Source organism: Solanum tuberosum, unplaced genomic scaffold (assembly GCF_000226075.1).
Source record: "Solanum tuberosum cultivar DM 1-3 516 R44 unplaced genomic scaffold, SolTub_3.0 scf00409, whole genome shotgun sequence".
NCBI classification, from domain to species: domain Eukaryota; kingdom Viridiplantae; phylum Streptophyta; class Magnoliopsida; order Solanales; family Solanaceae; genus Solanum; species Solanum tuberosum.
The window spans coordinates 311,794-333,592 of record NW_006239346.1 but is presented as its reverse complement, the minus strand read 5'-3'; the positions used below and the strand labels follow the sequence as shown (position 1 = coordinate 333,592).

Here is a 21,799-nt window from a genome sequence, read left to right as displayed (position 1 = left end):
CACAATATACTAAAATATATTTGATTTTAAATAGTTCATGTAGAATGTTAAAAGTTACACATTTATTTGAAATTTGTTAAAAGTTTTCCATGGAAAATCGATTATTAATTCATTACAAACATTATCTTAGCTATATGACCATCTTCAAAGGAGATTGATCAGTAAAAATATAAGAGAATTCTATTGTATTATTCACATACAACAACACAATAGCGTCCACAATGCTCGCAAATTCTACCGAAAGAACAAAGGCAAATGATAAACTAGAAATTACTAGTAGAACAAACTTATATTCACAAGGGAATAGATAACATAGAGCTTGAAGTTTTAAACTACTACTGGAGTAAAACCTACCTTAGACAACTTAACAGTAACCAGGAAAAAATAAGTGAACTAAAACAACTAATATACAAGACAACCTTATCGCTAACGAAGAAAAAACATAAGGCCCGAGTCATGGACCACTAAGTTTACAGTGTGCCAACTGGATCCATACAACAAACCCAGTATAGTACACAAAACACGCCTAGTGACTAAGGCTGCTCGTAAATATCCTTCTATTGATCTACATGTCATGAACACAGCTAAGCACCAATTCATTCATCTGCGTCGTACATGAGCTTTGCTATCACTCTGTATCCTATCCGCATACATTGGCAGTCGAATGATCTCATAAATCTCATTCAACAACACTTCTTCAGTGATGTTGTCAGTAATACTTCTCATCACCTGAATTTTTGTACATGAACCATAATTAGAGTCTAATAGGGACCATAATCTATCTAAAAGATGAGAAAATATGGAAAAGATTCTAATAAACCACAAGTCTACATATCAACAAAGCAACAGCATTAGTTTAGTATGTGTCATTATAGAGACACCTTTCTGTACGTGTTGTAATCATTCGGAGTTCCTTTGTCGACTCTGGTCCTCATCCATATCCATTTTTGGTTATCAGTGTCAAAAGAGCACTCTATTATTTTACCGGAGTAAGCTGATGGATCAGAACCATCTGAAACATGAAAGGACCCAACATTTCAGGATATGCACCAAAGGCCAAATACCAAGAGAAGCGGGGGAAAAAACAAAAAGAACACAAAAGTTCACGGGACACAAATAAAGCACAAGAGATCTGCTTAGATATGCAACACTATAGGACAACAGATTAGACATTTGGCTGTATGTCACCTAACCACATAGAGCATATGACAATTCTTTTTCTCCCCCCACTCTATCTCCGACCTGAAAGCCTCTAATCCATCTGTTTTGGGTTGCAATCCTCATCATACTATCAAAGCCTTCCATTGCCAAAATGAATAAGAAAGGGGAGAGAGAATCACCCTGTCTCAGCCCCTCCTTCTGATTCAAAAAAGCCCATGGATTCCCCATTCACAAGGACAGAAAACTTGACTATTTTTATACATACCTCAATCCACTTCATCCATTTGCTACCAAATCCCATTTGTCTGAGAGTATTCAGAAGGAAAGACCAATTCACATCGTGACAAACCAAATAATCAAAACTTACACGTCTGACCTTTTTTTAACCTTAGCAACTGATCAAATTTCAAGTTGTGGAAAATCAAAATTCAATTTACCAAGCGTTAACAGAGGAAAAAATAAAAGCAAGAATATGTACTTTTTTTTTTCTTTTTTGGCAAAGAAGAATATGCATCTTGAACTTACAAGAGAGTATCAGTTGTGCAATAGCAACACTGCCTTAAGTTTTTAGACACAGCAAGAAGTGCCTCTAAAATTTTTATCCATATTCTTATTACTCCCTCAGTAGTCAGTTCCTTTTTACTTGTCCCTGGAAAAACCTTTTTACTTGTCGCAAATCAAGAGATTTATTATTTTTCTTCAAAGACTACCCTTATCATTAAGTAACTATGTAAAGTACTACTAGTCACACTTAGATTTCCAAAGCATAATTAAAAATGTTAATTTAGTAAAATAGACCCCAAAGGTGCTAAGTCAACATGGGCCAAGTAAAAAGGAACGGAGGGACTACTACTTAGCACCTCACAAACACCGAAAAGGAATCTTGACAGTTTCAAGGAGTGTGAAATAGCATCCTTAACTTTTTAGATCATTCTCGAATGAAGTTTAACAACTCCATCAAATAATAGCACTGCATCCAATTCCCCCACAATACAATTTTATTAAGAAAAAACATCCACCCGGGTCAGTAAAGTATACAAGACAGCAATAAAACCTTAACGAGTTCACAGTTCAAGAAAATAAAATTAAGGAGTGTGGATGTAGATGATATTAGTCTCTTATGTTCCCAACTAAACCCCAATTAAGGGAAACATTCCTTCATGACACCACAAGTATATAACTAATATAAATGGGGATTTCTGACCTGGGAAAACAACTCTACTCCCCTCCATTAGTTTCTTCTTCCCTCGTTCATGTAGATAAAGCAATTCACGATCGTCGACCACCTGCCATATGATCAGAGAAAATCACACTTAATTCCAATAGGAGAGCATGAAACATGATCCACTTCACAAAGGCTATTCTTCCTTGTTGAAGGATGAGAGCATCAATCTAAAACCTTAAGCGAAGAGAAAACACACTTTTGATAACTTAAATTGTCTCAATACATCCCCTAATGTGCGGGTCTGATTCTTTTTCATGAACCAAGCATGTGGAAACTCTTTTTGATAATGGGCGACAGCGAGACTAGAACTAAGGACCACTACCTGATTTAATATTATGTTAAGTGTGTGATCATCTCGCCTAAAAGCTAAAGCGGTTCATTTTATTAACTTAACTAGCTCAACACACTTATAGCATGGAAATAAATGATATTGACAGGTAAGGTGTAGGAGCACAACAACAACAAGAAACCAAAAGTATAAGGAGGAAACAGCAACAGCTCTATTCACTAGGAGAGCAGAATACAACCTCAAACAGAAAGTCGACCGAGTTCATTTCAGGGTATTTCCACTTCAAGAGACCCTCATGCGTGCGAGGAACATAAGGATCATCCCAACCCTAACACAGAAAGAAAACAGAGGCTCAGTATCCAGAACCTAAATTCATCTGTATGATTTTGCATCTCCGTCACTGTTAGCCATAAACATGTCATTTGCAATAACATGCAAGAGGATGTGCTACTAACTCTACTTCTCTGCAACATAACAGTAAACATAGATAAAGTTCGAAACCACTTCCACAGTGAGTTTTCCAACATAGCAATCAAAACATACATGCCATATAATTTGGAAACATCTTAAGTGATGTAAGAAATTAATTCCTCAGGAGAAAGTCCAATACAACGCTAGAACAAGAAGCAATTCAGTATAGGTACTCTTTAGCACCTGAAAAATAAGACCATCAGCTTCATGTGAAAGCTTTGGGATAAATTCTTTGAGAAGTTTTGTGACAGTAGAGAGCAGAAAAAAATCCTTCCTCCTCACCTGATAAACATTGAGAGATCAGCAGCCACTTTAGGTAGAACAAATAATACTAGAAAATAACTATAAGTAATCTTATGACAATATATTCCATTTTGACGAAACATACCCTGAAAGGCTCCAACTCATATCTATAGTAAGGGTTTCTACTCTGGTATATATGTTGACGTTCATAATTCCTTGGACCAATCACTTCTTTGTCAATCATTCTCCACCGTTCATAAAAGGGTCGCTGAAATCATAGAACAGAGAATGAGCAACAACAATGTACAGATAATAATCGAAGAGAACCAAAAGACCCCCAAGCGTATAGCTAACATAAATTTTTTGAGAAGAAAAGGGAAGTGGTTTCATATCGAAGAATCCAACCTCAATTACAGACACATGGTTCAAAGCCATCATATCATAAATTAGGTATCTCCTTTCCTGCTTCTGTGTGTCAGGCAAAGTATCAATTACCATCTCTCCATCAAGTAAAGTGAAGTGGTGGGTCTTTTCGGCTAAACCCTGGGAAGATATGAGAATTTCATATGATAAATCATATGTACAGATAATTTCCAACAGTGAGACATAAAAGGGAAAAGAAAAGATCAGAACATCCTAATAGCAAACTGGATATTAGCATACTTCATTAGTGTGTCTGCAAGGAAATCTCATCTGAACCCTCCGGAAGTTGAAATGCCTATCAATTAAGAAACAACCATCCATCGTGATCAGCATCATATACCGTGTCCCATCAGCCTTCCAAGTGGCATAGTAGTAACGCTGCCTTAATAACTGCAAGTTTTCCCTGCGCATCATGACAACAATTACCTTGGATGAATCTTAATTTATGGGTTTTCACCTTCCATGCTTTGTCTGCGATCCTACCATGGTTTGTAAGGCAACTAGCCAGTTTCATAAATAATCAATTGTTTTGTCAGAGAATATATTAATATCCATGTCCGAGTCCATATGAGGTTCAAGTATGCAGATACAATAAGGTTATCATCCATGAGTTAAATTTGTACAAGATATCTTAAAAAAATACATTAACTACTCAGAACATTTGATGGACAAGTTATCGTGCAGAATAAAACAATATTAGCAGAACAAACAAAACAAAACAAACTTATTTCATGCACTGCAAGCATAATATAGCAAGAAAAATACTCATTCTGCAATGTGTAACCTTTAAAGTTCTAACCATGTTTGCTGCACAAGACAAAATAGGCACACTGCTGCACAACACAAGTTGCCCAGAGGCTTCAGGAACTAGTTTGGTTCAGTGTTGGTCACCATGTAAAGAATGTGAACTGAAAAGATAGAAGAAAATGGTCTCTGAAGATTCAGAACCTTCCGTGAAGGTCGACTAGCTAAGGCACATATAAGCACACACAAGCACTCAACCCCCCCCCCCTCTCTGGTCCCTGTGGAGGCAGGCCCTTCGATGAGCCACAAACATCCACAAGAATAAAAAGATGTGCTTTTCTGCCTATTTGGCAGGTCACAAGAATCAAAAAGTATTTCAGTCTGATCATTTGAAGTTTGAACATCCCAAAGACTTGGAAGTTCATGAACCACCAAAACTCCTCTTCTGATAAGTAGTTACTTTATTTACAGGATCAGATCCAACTAAAACACAACTATTAAATGTGGGTTCAGAGAATATAAGCTATTGTGAGGAGACTTCAAAGAAAAGCTTAGTTGCAACATTTGCAGAAATACAAGTAAAAAAATTTGGGAGGAAGTGCATGACTTCTGCAGTAACAAATGATGGCCAAGGGACATTCATGGTTGGGAGACAAACACACTAATGAAGTTTAGGCAAGGAATCCTAATGGCTGATTATAAGAAGCAGAATAAATGGCAACAGTAAGAAATCAAGAGGTAGAAAAGGAAACGTTTGAGCAGTTCCCAGGAGGAGGAGAAAGCAAAATAAGGGATCTCATTCTCAGCACCAAATAATATTGTAAGAGCTCAAGCATGAAGAAGACTACATCTCCCTATGAAAAAGTATAATTAGCGCTGAACCTGTCATCCAAAATTCTATGAAAAATATGATGAATCCAACTGCAATTAGAACAACAGAAATACATACATGATCGGCAAAAATCCTAGGAAATGGCAGAGTCCATTTTACATCATAAGCCAAAATCACTCAGATAAACCAGCCAAAATCCAACTATAATAGCCTATTTAGGCACTTAATAAGTGCTGAAACAACACTCAACTATTTTTCGAAACTGGATTTTTATTTATTTATTTTGAAACTGAACAGCACTAAACTATTTGTCTCATAGCAAGAAAATAATACTATCGAAAGAAGCACTTTATGCAAATAAAACAAAAATAGCCACCAAATTATATTCTATACCAAGTAGGCTGTTGTTTGTTAATCACATTCAACACCTTAAGGCTTAAATTGAAGAAAACAGGAACTAGACACCTGAAGAGGATAAAGAAATAATCATGATAATCACTTCACAAGTGATTTAACATGTTACATGCCACTGTAACAAACTTTGCAGTAAAACAAACTTCACCATCTCTAAGAAAAAAGATCACTGGAGTGACTGGACCCATATTCACTAACAAGCTTCAATTCATCCATTAAGCATATTATTGTTAATTTATTGAATCATGGTAGTGGACTATTTTGTTGTTTGTTGTATTTGATATATAATTTAGCATTTTAAATAAATAAGTAACACAATTTAAACAAGTCAAACAAGATAAAAAAAAATTCCAAATCAACATGTTTCCTGCTTTTAATTAATCCAACTCAGTGGTGTCGAGGATAACTCATTCTTCAGCAACATAGATATTACAGGCTTTGATGTCTTCACACTTATATTTAACAGCAATATCACACAAAGAAAATATTGGTATTCACACTCAGATATGCAGTTCTCAGATTGATAAGCCAACTGGAAGTCCTCAACTAATTAGGGACACCTAAACGAAATATCTGTTCAAACAGATGTAAAGTTTGAAATCACATACTGGACAGAAATGTATCGCTACTGCATCACATCCACATGATGAAAGAAGTTCGAAACATAACAACCATCATCCGTGTGTTAAAGACAATTAACACATTACATCACACAGCACCAGCTTTTTGAAAATGGTAGCAGTACATAAATTTCAGCACGAAGGCTGTGCAGGAGCCATATTTACAAGTCTCACAAAGCTACACAGTATCCCAGTTCTACTGTCACACAGCAACAGTTTCTACTGTCATCTACATATCAAGGAAATGCAGATAAATGTCATGTATCAGCTTATGCGGAACCTTTTCCCCTTTCTGATAAATTAACTTTACACAGTTTCTAATCTGATTTAGGTAAGACCAAAAAAATATAATAAAGTAATTTAGGTGAAAAGAGGCCTCTTGTATGCATGGTTAAGCATGATAAGCTAGACCTAAGGTTACGCCTGACTAGACCAAAAAAATATAATGAAGTTAAAGTTCTCCGAATAAGGACTGGAACCAAACCTGTCAAGAGAGACTGGATGTGAGCCAGGAAATTGCGGGCCTCTACCCTGAAAGGCAAATACACCAAAAGGTATTATGAGTTAGAATTGAAACAGCAGACACATCTATATTTTGCAGTAAGTCGTCTACATAATCCACAACTGCACAATAGAAAGTGAGTCCATAGCAAGATCAGAAAATAAAAAGTAATGCACATAAACAATACAAGAAATTTCCATTTAATGCAACAATTATACAGACACCAACAGAACCAACTGCAAAATTCCTACCCCTGGGGTCATTTTCAGTGCTTTATAACAGAACTGTCGTAAATGATTTTGCTGATCTTGTGGGATTGCATCTCCCAAAATGTCATCATTTGAGGTTACTACTTGTGCTTCAAGATTGTCCTGAGAAGGGAGAAAATGAGTTATGAGGAAATTATAAAAGCTCTGTCGAATAAATAAACCTTAGTACACTGCAAAAGTGTAGAGACCAAAACCATAACATGTTGGTATAAAGATGTAATCATAGGCATCTGTAACCTTGATTATGTTATCATGCTGAATTTATACAGTAGAGCCTGCACCATTTGAATAGATTACTAAATTGAGTTTCTAGGACAGTGTTCTAGACAATTGTTAGGAATGTGAAAAGTGGAACAGTTGGTTGGAAAGATGTCAAAAAGTTTGAAAAAACTTAGTACACTGCAAAAGTACAGAGACCAAAACCATAACATGTTGGTATAAAGATGTAATCACAAGCATCTGTAACCTTAATTATGTTATCATGTGGAATTTGTACAGTAGAACCTGCACCATTTGAATAGATTACTAAATTGAGTTTTCTAGGACAGTGTTCTAGACAATTGTTAGAAATATGAAAAGTGGAACAGTTGGTTGGTAAGATGTCAAAAAATTTGAAGTAATATAAGTTTTTATTAGTTTGAATGATGGGAACAGAGACTTCTCATTTAACGAAGGATCATATTTTTGGACAGATCAAATGGAAAATGGAAAGAAACAACAGGTATACTGCCATGGAGTAGTAGATTAGGCGACATCAAGCAATAACTAGTCATTCTTCTTAAAGATAACATGATTTCACAAACAATACCCCTCCTTTCACTTCAGTACAATCCTCACGAACCCCCATTCCTTCTCCCTCCATCTGCATTGCCTCCCGTCTTTGTTTTACACACACACCCTCCCCCCGGATGCACTGCCCTTCTTGCCTCTCTTTGCCCCACTCACACCTTCTTTACTACACCACCATGCCCACCTTTCTCGCTCAACTCTCTGGCTCTCTTAGTTAAGTTTGTTTTTCTGGAATATAAACTTTCAAATAGTAAAAGGTGAATCAAATCGGACATCAAAAATATATAGTTGAATGTCTGCATACACTCGCTTTCCTATGTAGATGCAGTCCTACAAATTAATTATTCAATAACCATTTTGATAAAAAGCCCAATCGTCAAAACCTTGAAAAGCAGTGAAGGAGTGATGATAGAATATAACAAAACACCAAAATGCTTTTTCCCCAGCAAATGATTAGAGAAAAAGGAGGACGAACTTCGTTTATCTTTCTATATTATGCTTGCTCCAAGTCTAAACAAAAGTTAGATCTCTTCTAGCACTGTTTAGCCACTTCTGTCGAGCTTTTAAGAAAAAACTAGATTTCTTCTTGGGTGTGTCTTTCTTTAATTGGTGGAGTGAACCTCGTTGATCTTTCTAGAAGGTCAGCGAATATGACACCGTTAGCATGTGTATTTTTTAAAAATTTCATGCCAAAGACTCTTTTTCAAGTTAGAAAATATTATGCTTGCTCTAAGTCTAAGCAAAAGTTAGATCTCTTCTACCACTGCTTAGCGAAGAAAAACTAGATTCTTCTTGGGTGTGTCTAAATTGGTGGGGGACCAAAGGCGATAAAATAGGCTGTCGATGGATGTAAAAACACTCAAATGCAAATGAGAAAGAAATTGGCAAAGTACAGTGTTCTCAGCATTTATAGGAGAAATTCTTTCAATCAAGAAAGAACAATCCTAGGAAACCTTTATCATCACATTAAGCCACCCAGGCCGGACATTAAAAAAATGGAAGATATGACCCAAAATTCTTCAGCATTAAATTTTGGCTACTTATTTCACCCTTAATCCGCTAACTCCATAAAGGGCTGCTGGGTGGGAATGGACAGATAAAGGAGAACAAGAGATCATTTTCTTAATTATCATTCCAGAATTGAAATGAAATTGAGGATTCATATCCTGACTGAAACTAGTTTGGGATTGAAGCATAGTTAACGCGGAGTCTAAGGAAAAGAAGTCCTCACTCTGAGAATAACATATCAACATTTTATGGTACAAATTTCATCGAACCAAAACGAAAGTGAATATTAAGACCATACATGGAAACGTCTCATGGCTGATGAAAGGAGACTTGCATAAGGTGGTTCAGTATATCTAGCCTAGACAGGCATGAGGCATTAATGACCAGCCCTTCCTAATTCAAGTAATCTCTGATTAGCAATCATGCCTTCAAAAAGCTGTGGCAATCCTTGCATCCCAAGTATTGCAAGGTCGTTACTCAAGAGTTCCTCATTTACAATCTCCATTGGCAAAACGACTTGGGAATGTCATAAATTGGTAATTTCCATAATCAAGCTTAATGTTGCACTCAAAATCAAGTTCCACTAATTCTCACCATAGAAGTATCAGAAAGACAGAAAGTGATAGGTTTCTCATTCTAATGTCGAGAGCCACTAGAATGGCTTAGTGTTTACATTCAATCAAATTCAACACCGCACAAGTGGAAACTGAAGGCTTGCATTTCCATCAGAGAAGGAAAAACAACTGAAGGCTTACACTTTCATCAGAGAAGGAAAAACCAAACACTTCAACCACTAATAAAGTTCAACAATATCAAAGAGGAAAGTTCCCTTGCAGAAACACATACAGTCAAAGGAGCTGCAGGACCTCCATCGTCATCGTCATCTGGCATAGCATCACCATTCAAATCAAGCTCAGAAGATTTTTTCCACTCAGGTGTTGGTGGACAAACAACCATTTCAGGTTTTTTCTCATGATAGAAGGCATATAGGGCATCGATATAGTCTGGCTTATAGATCCCAGGAGGACGAGCATCAGAAAAAACTTTAATTGCCTGCATAAAAGTACTCTCATTATTCATACTCAGAGATATGTGGTTAAGTTTGAAGCAAGAAGGATGTAGCATCACAAAATTACTGACCTGACTGACAGATATTGGCAGCGTACGCATAAGATAATGAATGATCATAAACCCAGTGCGATTATGCCCATGTGTGCAATGGACAAGAATATACTTCTTTGCATGTTTCTGACGGGCAAGAAATTGTGAAACCTCATAGAAGCCATAAATATTAGTATCAAGCTCCTTTCAATAGGATATAACATTCAGCGAGGATGTGATAAAGTTAGCCTTTATTTGCTTAAAGCCTTGAACAGAATAAAACTCATATGACAACACGCTTCTCATCAATGATGAGTCCTAATACTAAGAAATCTAACTAGAAGTTAACAGAACACCTTTCGAATACTCTGAGGAAGTACAGTACTTTTTAATCTGAGACAAATTCTGACAAAATACAGTTTCCATTGCAAATACAGTATTCCCCGCAACTTTTCGCATCGGAAAAAGAAAAACATTAAAATGGATTTTCAAGTTCATAATGCTTTGTTTTCCTTTAAAAAAATCAGGTGATTCTTGGTCCAATTGAAACATCTTCTCTACGGGGTTGATTGGGGGGGGGGGGGGGGTTGGATACGTGATATTTATGTGAATTGGGACGACCCAAGGAGGAAATGCAGGATACAATGATGTTCCTATTCCTATTAATAAGATAGGATAGTCCTAGTGCACTAAGCTCCCATAATGTATGGGGTCCAGGGAAGGACGGACCACAACTTTTACTGTTGTGTCAAGGCTCTCCTGACATCTTATGTGAATTGGGACAATCCAAAAAGGAAATGCAGGATCCAACAATGTTCCCTTTTCCTGTTAATAAGACTGTAGAGCCCTAGTGCATTAAGTTTCCACTGTCAAAGGTCCAGAGAGGGGACCATATTTTTTTGATGAAGTGTTTTATAAATCACAAAGGCATCAAGGAGATGCATAGTTACAAAATAGGAGGAGATATCAGCTAAAAAGATAACAAAAATCCAACAAGGAGACCATATTCGATCTACTGATCTACTGTACACAACATTATATTGCATTTCCACAAAAACTATTTTCACAGCTTGAACATATGACGATCTAATAACACGATGACAGCTTTTACTGTTACAACAAGGCTCCACTTGAAGGAATGGATTACATTCTTTCTTTTGATAAGAATGGAGCACATTCATAATATAATATAAATATTTACAAAACATCTACCCTATCATTCTCAAAATAGCTTTTTCTTTTAATTCCTAGAAGATTACAAACAAATTAGTGATTGACTTTGTTTTCCACTTGATTGGCAAACAACACACATTAATAATTGCACCAAGTGTAACATATATGATAATAAATCTGTAACAGCGAAGATCTAACCATGTATGGATAAAGGTAAGCAAACAAACTTGTAGTACTTTACATGGCAAGTAATGCAAGCTCATTCTCAGGTACAGAATTCAACTAAACATGCAACCAACATATATAAAATTACCTCAGAGACAAATAAATTTACAGACTCATTGTCAGGTGCAGAACCGCGGCCTCTGCATTGAATCTGATACACATGAAAGAGTAAAAATCAGGACAACAACAATAACTCAAAGAGAAAAAATATGCCCCCGTCACCTATTCTCCTCCATGACTTTATTACCATGTACCAACCTTTACATGCTTGATGCCTTCTTTCCTCCAATCTGACAATGAATAGTATCGACTTGTATTGGTGAGATCAATCACCATACCAAGCTGAAATTAACATGCAATGAGTCAGTTATAGTTTAGAAGATCCTGTGTTGTCAAGGCAACCCAAATGAATTAAGAGGTCAGAATAAACAAGGCATCTAATGATTGTGAAAGTAACCCAAATGAATTAAGAGGACAAAATTAACAAGGCATATAATGTTCCTATCATACTAAGTGCAAAACAAAATAGTATATAAGCCTCAGCTTTGACATAAAACATCTCCAAGATAGTGATATAAAACATCCCTAAAACCACAATTCATATGCAGCAGGTTATTCACTGATTCAACTTGTTATTTAAGTCAAAATTAGAATCTAGAGGATATATATACAACAAATAAAAGCATTACCAACAACTAAACAAGAAAAGCTTCAAACAACAATAAAACTCTTCCTCATGATAACATCTAGGAATCAAACTTTTTTATATTGTTGAAGGTTACTTCATTGAAAATCCAGTAACAAGAAAGTGTTGTAAAGGTATATACAGAGGGAGCAGATCATCATTGCTGTAAGGAATCAAATATTTTGAAGATAAAATCCACGTTAAGGGAATGAATAAGGATCCAAATTCAGGTTAACACACTCACTTTTCTTCCTAAAACTCTCTGTTGGTGGAGGACTTGCCTAAACGAGTATCTTTTGCCAGGAAGAACACAATCGTTGAAAGTTTCATCCAATGGAACCTTTGAAGGAATAATACAACCTATCTCCTGTCCAAATGCAGGACAATCCAACCAACCTGCATATGCAATCCAAAAGATAAGTGATGGCATCGAACCATGAGCAGCAAGGAAGGGGGGGAAAGGAGAGAATTAAGAACCTGTGATAAGATAATAGTCAAAGAAGGCACAGTAAAGTTATGTGCAACCTAGAGTTACACTTAGATGACAAGAGCAAAAAGAAAGATGGACTTAGATGACGAGAGCAAAAAGAAAGATGGACTACACGGAGGGAAGCAGGAACCTTTCGCTACTTCAACAAATCACACACACACACACACGACAAAGGGGATAAGTGACACACAATAGAGAGAGAGAGTGTGTGTGTGTGTACACAAAAAAAAAAAACCTGGAGGAAGTCTGCTGCTAGGTTTCTGTCTCTTTGTCTGAAAGATCTCATCCCGCATTCGTGGTTGAGATGGATATGCTGGTCTATCATCTGGATGTTGTCTTTTAAGTTTTTGAATCCTTTCCTCCCGCTCCTAAAACAAACAGCATTTAGAAAGAGGGCATGCAAACTAGAAAATAATTTTTTGACAGGTAAGAGATAGAAAACTAGAAAAATATAAATTTAAAAAAGAAAATTAAGTCTCCACAATAATAAGATTCACAAGAACATACCCCTATCTATGGGCACTTACTCCCATGTTCCTATCCCTTTCCACTATCAAAGAAAGAAGTGACAAAGAAGCAAGTTCTATTTCTTTATTTTCTCCCCCATTTGACGGAGACGAGATTGGTAAAAGGAGGTACAAAGTGTGGAACCAAAGATAGTTCAAATTAGATCAGTCAGATAGATGACTTGGAGATAACCAGATTACCAACAACAATGCTGAATTTCCCACTGTTCACTGTTCAACAACCACTCTTCCCCTTCCATTTGATGAGCCCAAACTGCCTGCAGGCTAAAACGGGGAGAAACAAAAAATAATAGGGGGGGGGGAGCAATTACAGGAGGAAAGAAAAGTAAGTTCATCTGTGTTCTTGGAGAAACCATTTTGCTTTAGATTTATTAGATGTTGTAAGCCCTTGAGCAATTAGGGGATTTCAACTCTCAGGATACTATTTAAAAAAAAAAATCAATTACATCCTCTGGATTTTGATTTAATGAAATTTTACTTTATTTACAAAGCTTTCTATTGGTTATTGCTCTGTCGAAGACAAGCAGCAAAGAAACAACCAAGATAAAAGAGACATGTATCAAACAAGGAGCCAAAAAGAAATATCCAATAAAGGAGCAAGTTCAAGTAGTAGTACAGTTCAATAGTTGATAGAGCGAGCAGTATAAGCAGAAACATACGCGACGTGAAATCTCTACAGCACTCGTGACATAATCTGCACGCTCATCACTATGTAAAATAGGTTCTTGTGGTTCATCTTCTAATTGTTGTCCAAAAATCTCGTCGTCATCCTCTGGCTGTGGCAAGGCATTCAGATCCATGCTGGTGATTCAAGTCTCAACACAAAGCATACGTCAAGGTGCCTGTAAGCAATTTATAGTTCTGCTCCTGCAACAAACAAGAGTGGATATCGAATTGTTCAGATAAAAAATAAGCGAATAATCTTTTATGAAAACTGAAAAGTCTGAATTTATTCAAATCTCAATGCATCATCCAAATATTAAATTTTAATGAACCAAACAAACATCATAAATTTGGATATTAAAGAAATACAAAACCTAACACAAAAGGAAACAAAGCGGGAGATTAGATGATATGAAACAGAACAATAGTTGACTCGAATGATAGAATACAACCCTTTTAAGGGCCAGATACTAGAGAGCAAAGAAACATATCAACCCAAAACCCTCACAGTGCTCTCCAGAGTGTCATCATTTGAGTTACATTTGGAGTCCCCAATACACAAAATCGTCAATTTTGAAGGAGAGAGAGAATAATTGTTTATGAATGACCATAGTCATGAAGCAACAAGGCAAATAGCAGGTAACTATCTCTAATTTAGCAGAAACCATCCAAGACAGAGTTAGTGTAAGTGTAATTTCAGAAGTTGAGGAAATGAGTGAACCTTGAACATGCGGGAAGGGTACATGAATTTAACCCTTTGAGACATTATGTACATTATACACGATTATGGGTTTACTTTTATGCTCCCGTCTAGAGTTCGCAATTACAAGCTAACTTTGTTTGCTTTAGACATTGATGCATAGGCACGTAAAAAGAAGGAAAAAAGGAACTTGAAATACAAGAAAGCTGAATATATTTGTCATCTGAACTAGAAAGTATATTGATCATATGATCAAAGGGAAAGAATGAAGAGTTTGTTGAATGACAAGATACAATTATATGGACTGCAAATTTATGACTGTTCCACAAAAGAAAAATTTGGCATTTGAAGAAAGGGGTCAAGTGAACCTAAGGGAACAAAATAGGATAAGTAAGACACTAAAGTCTTCTACCAATCAAAAGAAAAAAAGTGAGTGATTGAGGAAGTACTTCTAAAAGAATTTTTGTTCACTTATGATCCTAAATATAGAAGTTCATAGGCAAAACCTATTGCGAACTTGTGATCCTAAATATAAGTTCATTGGAAAAACTGGACCGGATGAATCAACCCTACAGGCACTAAGTGGAGAACAGTCTCAAAATAGGCAGAATAGTACAGACTTGCATGGGAAAAAAAATGCTCCCAGGCAAGTCTACTGAGGTATTCTCTATCCTACTTCCCAGGATTGTAGAACAGCCTCTTTCTGGAATTTGAACAGCTTGGTAGCTCAGTTTACTGTAATTGCTGTCAAAATCTTCTTTCTCTTTCTTCTTCTTTCAGATTTCACAACCTATCATCTCTGACAAGATCTCCTTTCTCTTTCTCTCTTTCTTTCTTTCTTTCTTTTAGGCCCAGAGTTATCCCAGTATGGACGACAATAGGATATACTTCAATGCCGGATGCAAATCCTTTGTTATTACCAGGTGGTCAGATAGCAAGGAGAGCTAGTATGAATCAGTAGAAAGAAGGAGTAACATGATGAGACAATCAACTCTTAGCACGTGTCTTGGATCTGCAACATTCTCAAAGAGGCATCGAAAGAGAAGACAAATTCAATCAGAAGATGGAAAACCAAGCACAAACTATCAGAATTTCTCTGCACTAGGAAGTTTAATGTATATGGTAGGTACATGAGCATCCTTTTGCTTCAGGGGAAAGGTAAGTCTGTAATAATAATTCCTGAGATCATATTAAATGGGGGTGGATGAAATAGCCTTTTAAGATTGAAAGGTTCATTAAATGCCACAACCAACTGAATATTACAGAGCCACACAGCATCAAAGGTTACCCTTTTGCTAAAGCTTCGTGCGAGAGTAAATGACAATCAAACACTCTCAGGGAGTCTAGTCTCTACAAATAGTGGAGACCTCTGTATTAGATAGGTTCCTCAGACCCCGGTTGTGGGATTACATGACACTGGGTATGTTGTTGTATCTGTATTACATAGGCATACAAATGCATCTGGAGGAAAGGAAAAAAAGGCTTACTTAACAAGTGTGGCATCAGAAAATTTCACGAGGAGTCAGAAAATCACATCATCGGAATAAAGAAATGAACTTCCATCTCTTGGACAGCTGCCTTTGGGGCCAACATTTATGATATGGAGGGGAATATGTTCTTGTTTGAGTTCCCAAACAGGTACATGGCATAACAAATTCTGTGGAAGGAGTAGAGATGGAGGACAAGAAATATTAGCTTGCTCTGGTGGAGCCCCACGACAGGTTGTCTACCAGCTTCCCAGAAGATTGATGTGAGCAGCAGGATCCCATTACACCTCTGGTCGCAAAAGGTTTTCATTGAAATTGGAAATATATGAGGTGGATAAGTAGCTACTGAGGAAGAAACTGAACCCAACAACCATCTCAAGTGAGCGAGAATCAAAATTGGGGGAGATGGTTGGAATTGTCCGAATAAAGTATCCATAGAAAGAGATGGGTACAAGTATCACTTTTTCAGATATTGGTCGAGAAGAAAGCAAGATTTGAAAAGACGTCACAGGTGATGCAGGGCATCAAAGAACCTGTTGGGCCAAAGGATTCTTTGGAGTTTGGACCCTAGGGCAAAGGAGTTGAACAATGTGGAAAAAGAGTACGATTGCAGGCAAATTCAGACTGTATCAATGGCAACGCATGTGGAGACAGTTGTTCACAACCTAGGTTAGTTGAACATACTACATAAGTGCCAGTGGACAACCTTAGGGGTCGGTTTGGTACTTGGTAGCTAATTTGGAAATGAATTATGTAGGTATTAAATTCTGCATAAGTAATACCACGTCTAGTACTTGCCTAGGAGGTAAGCTATTCATGTATAAAATTAATACAGTTTTAGGTTTGCAGGTTTGCAATTTAGAGATTCACATAACTAATACATGTATAAGTTATGAGGGAATCTATGTATTATTTTATGCAGGATAGAAGATGGAATAAGTAATGCATGAATAAATAACCCCTGCATAACTAATCTCTGCATAAAATGATACATAGATTCCCTCATAATTAGTTCATGTATTACTAATACCAACATAACTTTAACCAACTACCAAACGACTCCTAATGTATAGAGCTAACTCCCATGTGCTCAGGAACGAACGTCAGGGAAGGGTATCACATTACATTCAAAGGATTAATGGTATGACGTATGATAACCATGTTAGGCATAGAAGGAATAACCTCCTATAACATGAAAATTATCAAAGAACAACGACCAAATCACCACAAATTAAATCTAATTGGTTAAATATTTAAATCTTCACACCAATATTTAATACTCCTTCTGTCACAATTTTGATTGGAACTCCTCTTATAGTCTCTATCTCAAGAAGATGGCATCTAACATATTTAGCATCTAATTAATTTTTACATTCCTATTTCACCAAGGACATGACGTGTTTTGTAGGTCCCGCTAGATAAGAAAAACAAAGATTTTGGTATGGAAGGCACTTTTAGCCAAAATCTGTACCCAGCCAGATACTGCCAAACAAAATTGAGACAAGAACATAGTTTCTTAACGGATTCTCCATGTTTAACAATTCCAGCTTAACTATGCACATTTCGCTTATAGTACCAACTCCCCAAGGAGAAAGCTGCCAACAACAAGACTGACCACCAAACATAAAACACCATACTTCAAGTAATAAATGACATGTGAACTATGTCATTAGGTTGTCAAAGAACACTCCTGTACACTGACATCAATAGAAACCAACAAGTGTAACAAACCAATTCCATTAAGACACTTGAACAGCAAACGACAAACAGGACATGCTCCCCAAAGAAATCATACCAATGAAGCAAAAAAAAAAAAACAATATATCATCACGAAGCTCAGTCTCAATGAGTGCACAAACTAAAATTGTAAAAAGAAACACCATCACCAAGCATCAGTCACAGTCACTTCAAAAAACTATGACTTCCGAAAGGAAAAAAAAAAGTCAAAATCAATTTCCCACTAATTCTATGCATCCAGCATCAAGCGACATAACAATTAAACCCTAAAAACTATAATTATTAGCTCCAAAACTCTAAATTAATCCTTTTAAACTAATGTCATCCAAAATGAAGAAGAAGAAAAATGAATTCGAATTGCATATCAAAATAAAAATTAAAACTTTTAATAAGAAGAAGAAGAATTCATACCTAATAGAAAAGCAATTGCAGAAGCCAACGAATTAGAAGAACTCAGCTTGAAAACCAGAAGAAAACTTCACGCTTCACCGTACAGAGAACTGGAAAAACCCCTACAATTAACTAACTAGAAATTTTATGAAATCAAACCTCAAAATCCTAGAGAGAGAAGGAAGTGGCGATGCTGTTAGAGAGAGATCAGAGAGATTGATTCATGGTTCAACCCATGACGAAGAGAAAGGATTTACCGATTGCGAACAATTGAAAGCTCTCTCAGAGAGCGAGAAAGAAAAAAGTGTACGTAAATTGATCTTCTTTTCTTTCTTTTTCTATTTTCTAGTTATATATATATAAGGGATTTAGCTAGAGGGGTGGGGTGGGGGTGGGATGGGCTTTTTAGGTAATGGCTATTTAGGGAGCTTTGTATAAAGGTGATGGGTCGGAGGTCAAAAACGTATTTAAAGTATTTTAATTTTTTGAATCGTACTTAAATTATTATGTGTATGAGTTTATAATTATACCTAAAGAATTTTTATTTTTTGAATCATACTTGACGTTATGTTGCAAAGGTCTGAACACATAAACCTTTAAAAGTCTAGAGAAAATGAGTTGAAGATTCTTATTTGTAATTTAAGAAGGTATTAGCACTCAAAGTAATCGTTAACATGCCATTATTCGACGATTTGAATTAAAATATTTGACTAATTTTTAAGAAAATAATTTAGTAAAGATCAGTTTTTGAGTTTTTAGAAGAAAAAAAAGAAACATAGCTTTAACATTTGAAATAAATTGAAAGAGATTAAAAATTTTAAAAAGAAAAGATTAAGATTAAAACTTTTAAAAAATAGATTAAGATTAAAACTTTAAAAATAGACTATGTAATAATTTATTTAAATCATTTTAAAGATCATAACTTAAACTAATTTAATCAATAAAGCAAAAAATTGTTTTAAATTAATTAAAGATAAGTGAAAATTTTAACTAAAGATATTTGATTAAGTAAATAAAGAATACAAGAGTTGATAAAATGGAATTCATTAAAACAAAATAATATGAAGAAATAGTTTTATCTTTTAGAAAACTCGACTAAATTAATTAACCATTCTAAAATTAAAGTTAATAAAAAACAAACAATAAATAATCACAAATAATCTCACATAAGTTCACATGAAGCAGAAAAAAAATGAAAATTTCTAAGCAACAAACTCAAACACATAACAAAAAAGAACATCTTGACTAACTTATGCATTTATTTATTTATTTATTCATTTAAACTAATACATTGATTTATCACTTATCCAGATATGGTCTCACAAACTTACTCTTTTAATCAACCCAAATTATGAGCAAGGCATTGAACAAGCTTAGAATGACAAAATATTGCAACATTTAATATACATATAGGCAACATATTCTCCAACCTTCAAATTCCAATTCTCTGCCTCTAAATGACTATCAATATCATGCATTTATAGCTGAAAATAAAGATTTGAATTCTAATTTAGTTTTTTGAGCGGGAGTTGAGAGATTGATTGGAAAAAAATGGAGGAGAAGTAAGAGGAAAACATATCCCCAAAAGTTTAAATTCAATGTAATCTTTCAAATATGGAGAGATGGATTGGCATGGGTGATAGAAATGGTGTCGTTTAGATGAAGAGCCTAGGGTTCTTGGTCTTGACTTTTGCGTTTTGGGAATAAGAAAGGGGAGAGGAGCGCGTGTGAGGGTTGGGAAAGGAGAAGAGAGAGGAGAGTGTGGCGTGTATATGTAAATGTATGTATATGTGTATAGGTTTGTAAACGTGTAGTTTTCGAAATTTGTATAGTATAATTTTTATTACTTTTGTATAATATAATTTGTATAACTGCTTAAAGTTCAGAAGTTTGTGTTTATATAAAATCGTTATTTTGAGTTAATAACAAAAATAAATACAAATCAATGATACTAACGGGTTTATACAAGTACGAACAAACTTTTGTATGATGTAATTTGTATAATATAATTTGTATAACTGCTTAAAGTTCAGAAGTTTTGTGTTTTATATAAAATCGTTATTTTGAGTTAATAACAAAAATAAATACAAATCAATGATACTAACGGGTTTATACAAGTACGAACAAACTTTTTGTATGATGTAATTTGTATAATATAATTTGTATAACTGACTTAAAGTTCAGAAGTTTGTGTTTATATAAATCGTTATTTTGAGTTAATACAAAATAAATACAAATCAATGATACTAACGGGTTTATACAAGTACGAACAAACTTTTTGTATGATGTAATTTGTATAATATAATTTGTATAACTGCTTAAAGTTCAGAAGTTTGTGTTTATATAAAATCGTTATTTTGAGTTAATACAAAAATAAATACAAATCAATGATACTAACGGGTTTATACAAGTACGAACAAACTTTTGTATGATGTAATTTGTATAATATAATTTGTATAATTGTTTAAAGTTCAAATGTTTGTGTTTGTATAAATTCGTTATTTCGAGTTTATGCAAAAAAAAAATACAAATCAATTGATACTAACCAGTCTATACAAAATACGGATGAAAAAAGCTCAGTTATACAAATACACATGAATTATACAATTGTAGGCAAATTATATAAACGTACACGCGAATTATACAAACGAGGTCACTCATAACAACTTAATCTATAACTACAATCCGTAAATATGCAAACTATAACTAAGTAGCCTAATTAAATTTATCATAATGACTATTTTAGAAAATTCTCCTTTAAAGTTTTATAAGCACTTTTGATTTAATCAAACTTTTTATAATTTTATCCCTAATATCTTTTGTAATCTTCGTCAAGCATAGCTTTTAATTATTTTTATATTTTATTTCCGTCATTCATCCTTTTTTAATATAAGATTACTTTAATTTTATTTATTTTTTAACTTTAAAAACATCTCAACATTTTAGAGGAAGAAATATAATGCTTATCAACATTTTTTTGAACCAAAAACACTAACTCACTAAGCATTTATTACAAGTTTCAATAACTTTTATCCAAATACAGATTACATGTATTATAGAATCAATTTCAACATCAAAAAGTACTTATCAACTACTTTTAATCATACATGCTCTAAATCTAACAAGGTACTCTCTCTGTCTCATACTAATTGTCATGTTTCATTCATTGAGAATCCATTTAACTAATTTTTAAGACTAATTACATTATCACGTTATACTGTCGATGTAAACAAGGAAATTTTACGATTACTTATAAGGAATCCAAAAACACATCTCATCAACCTTATCAACAAAGCAAAAACATTGGATGTTAGTGAAAAATGCTTTTACAAGCTAGTGTGGGTATTGGTCCACAATAGTTACGTAACAAAAGCAATTAAGTAACTCTCTAAAGACATAATAGACACCATGATCATGTTGTCAATGCATGCATAAACAACAACCAAAAAAAAAAAAGTGAAAAAAAAGCCAATGTTAGTTTTAAGTTTACCTGTCCTTAGTTCCATTACTGATTAATTTAGACACATTAATCCACATTATTTTTAATTTATTAATCAATTTTCATCTTGCCACGAAGGTACTGATTAATTTAGACATTTCAAAGGGTGGGGCCCAGGGGTGTTACACTCTT

General features: G+C 34.9%; 1 protein-coding gene across 3 annotated transcripts; it reads right to left on the bottom strand.

Annotated features, from left to right (window-relative positions):
• Positions 1–248: 248 nt before the first annotated feature.
• LOC102584702 (mRNA-capping enzyme-like) lies at positions 249–18,500 on the bottom strand. Of its 3 annotated transcripts, none has more exons than XM_006363012.2 (18): positions 18,190–18,500; positions 13,851–14,058; positions 12,900–13,032; positions 12,419–12,570; positions 11,748–11,831; positions 11,578–11,640; positions 10,131–10,262; positions 9,837–10,043; positions 7,176–7,295; positions 6,907–6,953; positions 4,053–4,215; positions 3,795–3,932; positions 3,535–3,657; positions 3,330–3,428; positions 2,914–3,003; positions 2,366–2,447; positions 882–1,012; positions 249–729 (listed from the first exon to the last, which is right to left on the bottom strand). In XM_006363012.2, the coding sequence occupies exons 2-18, from the start codon at positions 13,989–13,991 to the stop codon at positions 601–603; spliced, it is 2,034 nt and encodes a 677-aa protein (XP_006363074.1). In that variant the 5' UTR covers positions 13,992–14,058; positions 18,190–18,500; the 3' UTR covers positions 249–600. The 3 variants fall into 3 exon arrangements, with proteins under 3 accessions (XP_006363074.1, XP_015158767.1, XP_015158768.1); XM_015303281.1 differs by having other exon boundaries at positions 10,131–10,238; XM_015303282.1 differs by lacking the exons at positions 13,851–14,058; positions 18,190–18,500 and adding an exon at positions 13,172–13,828.
• Between the last annotated feature and the right edge of the window lie 3,299 nt (positions 18,501–21,799).

Bases quoted from the DNA above. Each gene is read 5' to 3' on its own strand.
- LOC102584702 (XM_006363012.2), bottom strand. From the start codon at position 13,991: ATGGATCTGAATGCCTTGCCACAGCCAGAGGATGACGACGAGATTTTT. The intron at 6,954-7,175 runs GTAGGAATTTTG...TTTGCCTTTCAG, and splicing joins CACTGAAAATGACCCCAGGG to GGTAGAGGCCCGCAATTTCC. The intron at 3,658-3,794 runs GTTGGATTCTTC...CTATGATTTCAG, and splicing joins ACCATGTGTCTGTAATTGAG to CGACCCTTTTATGAACGGTG.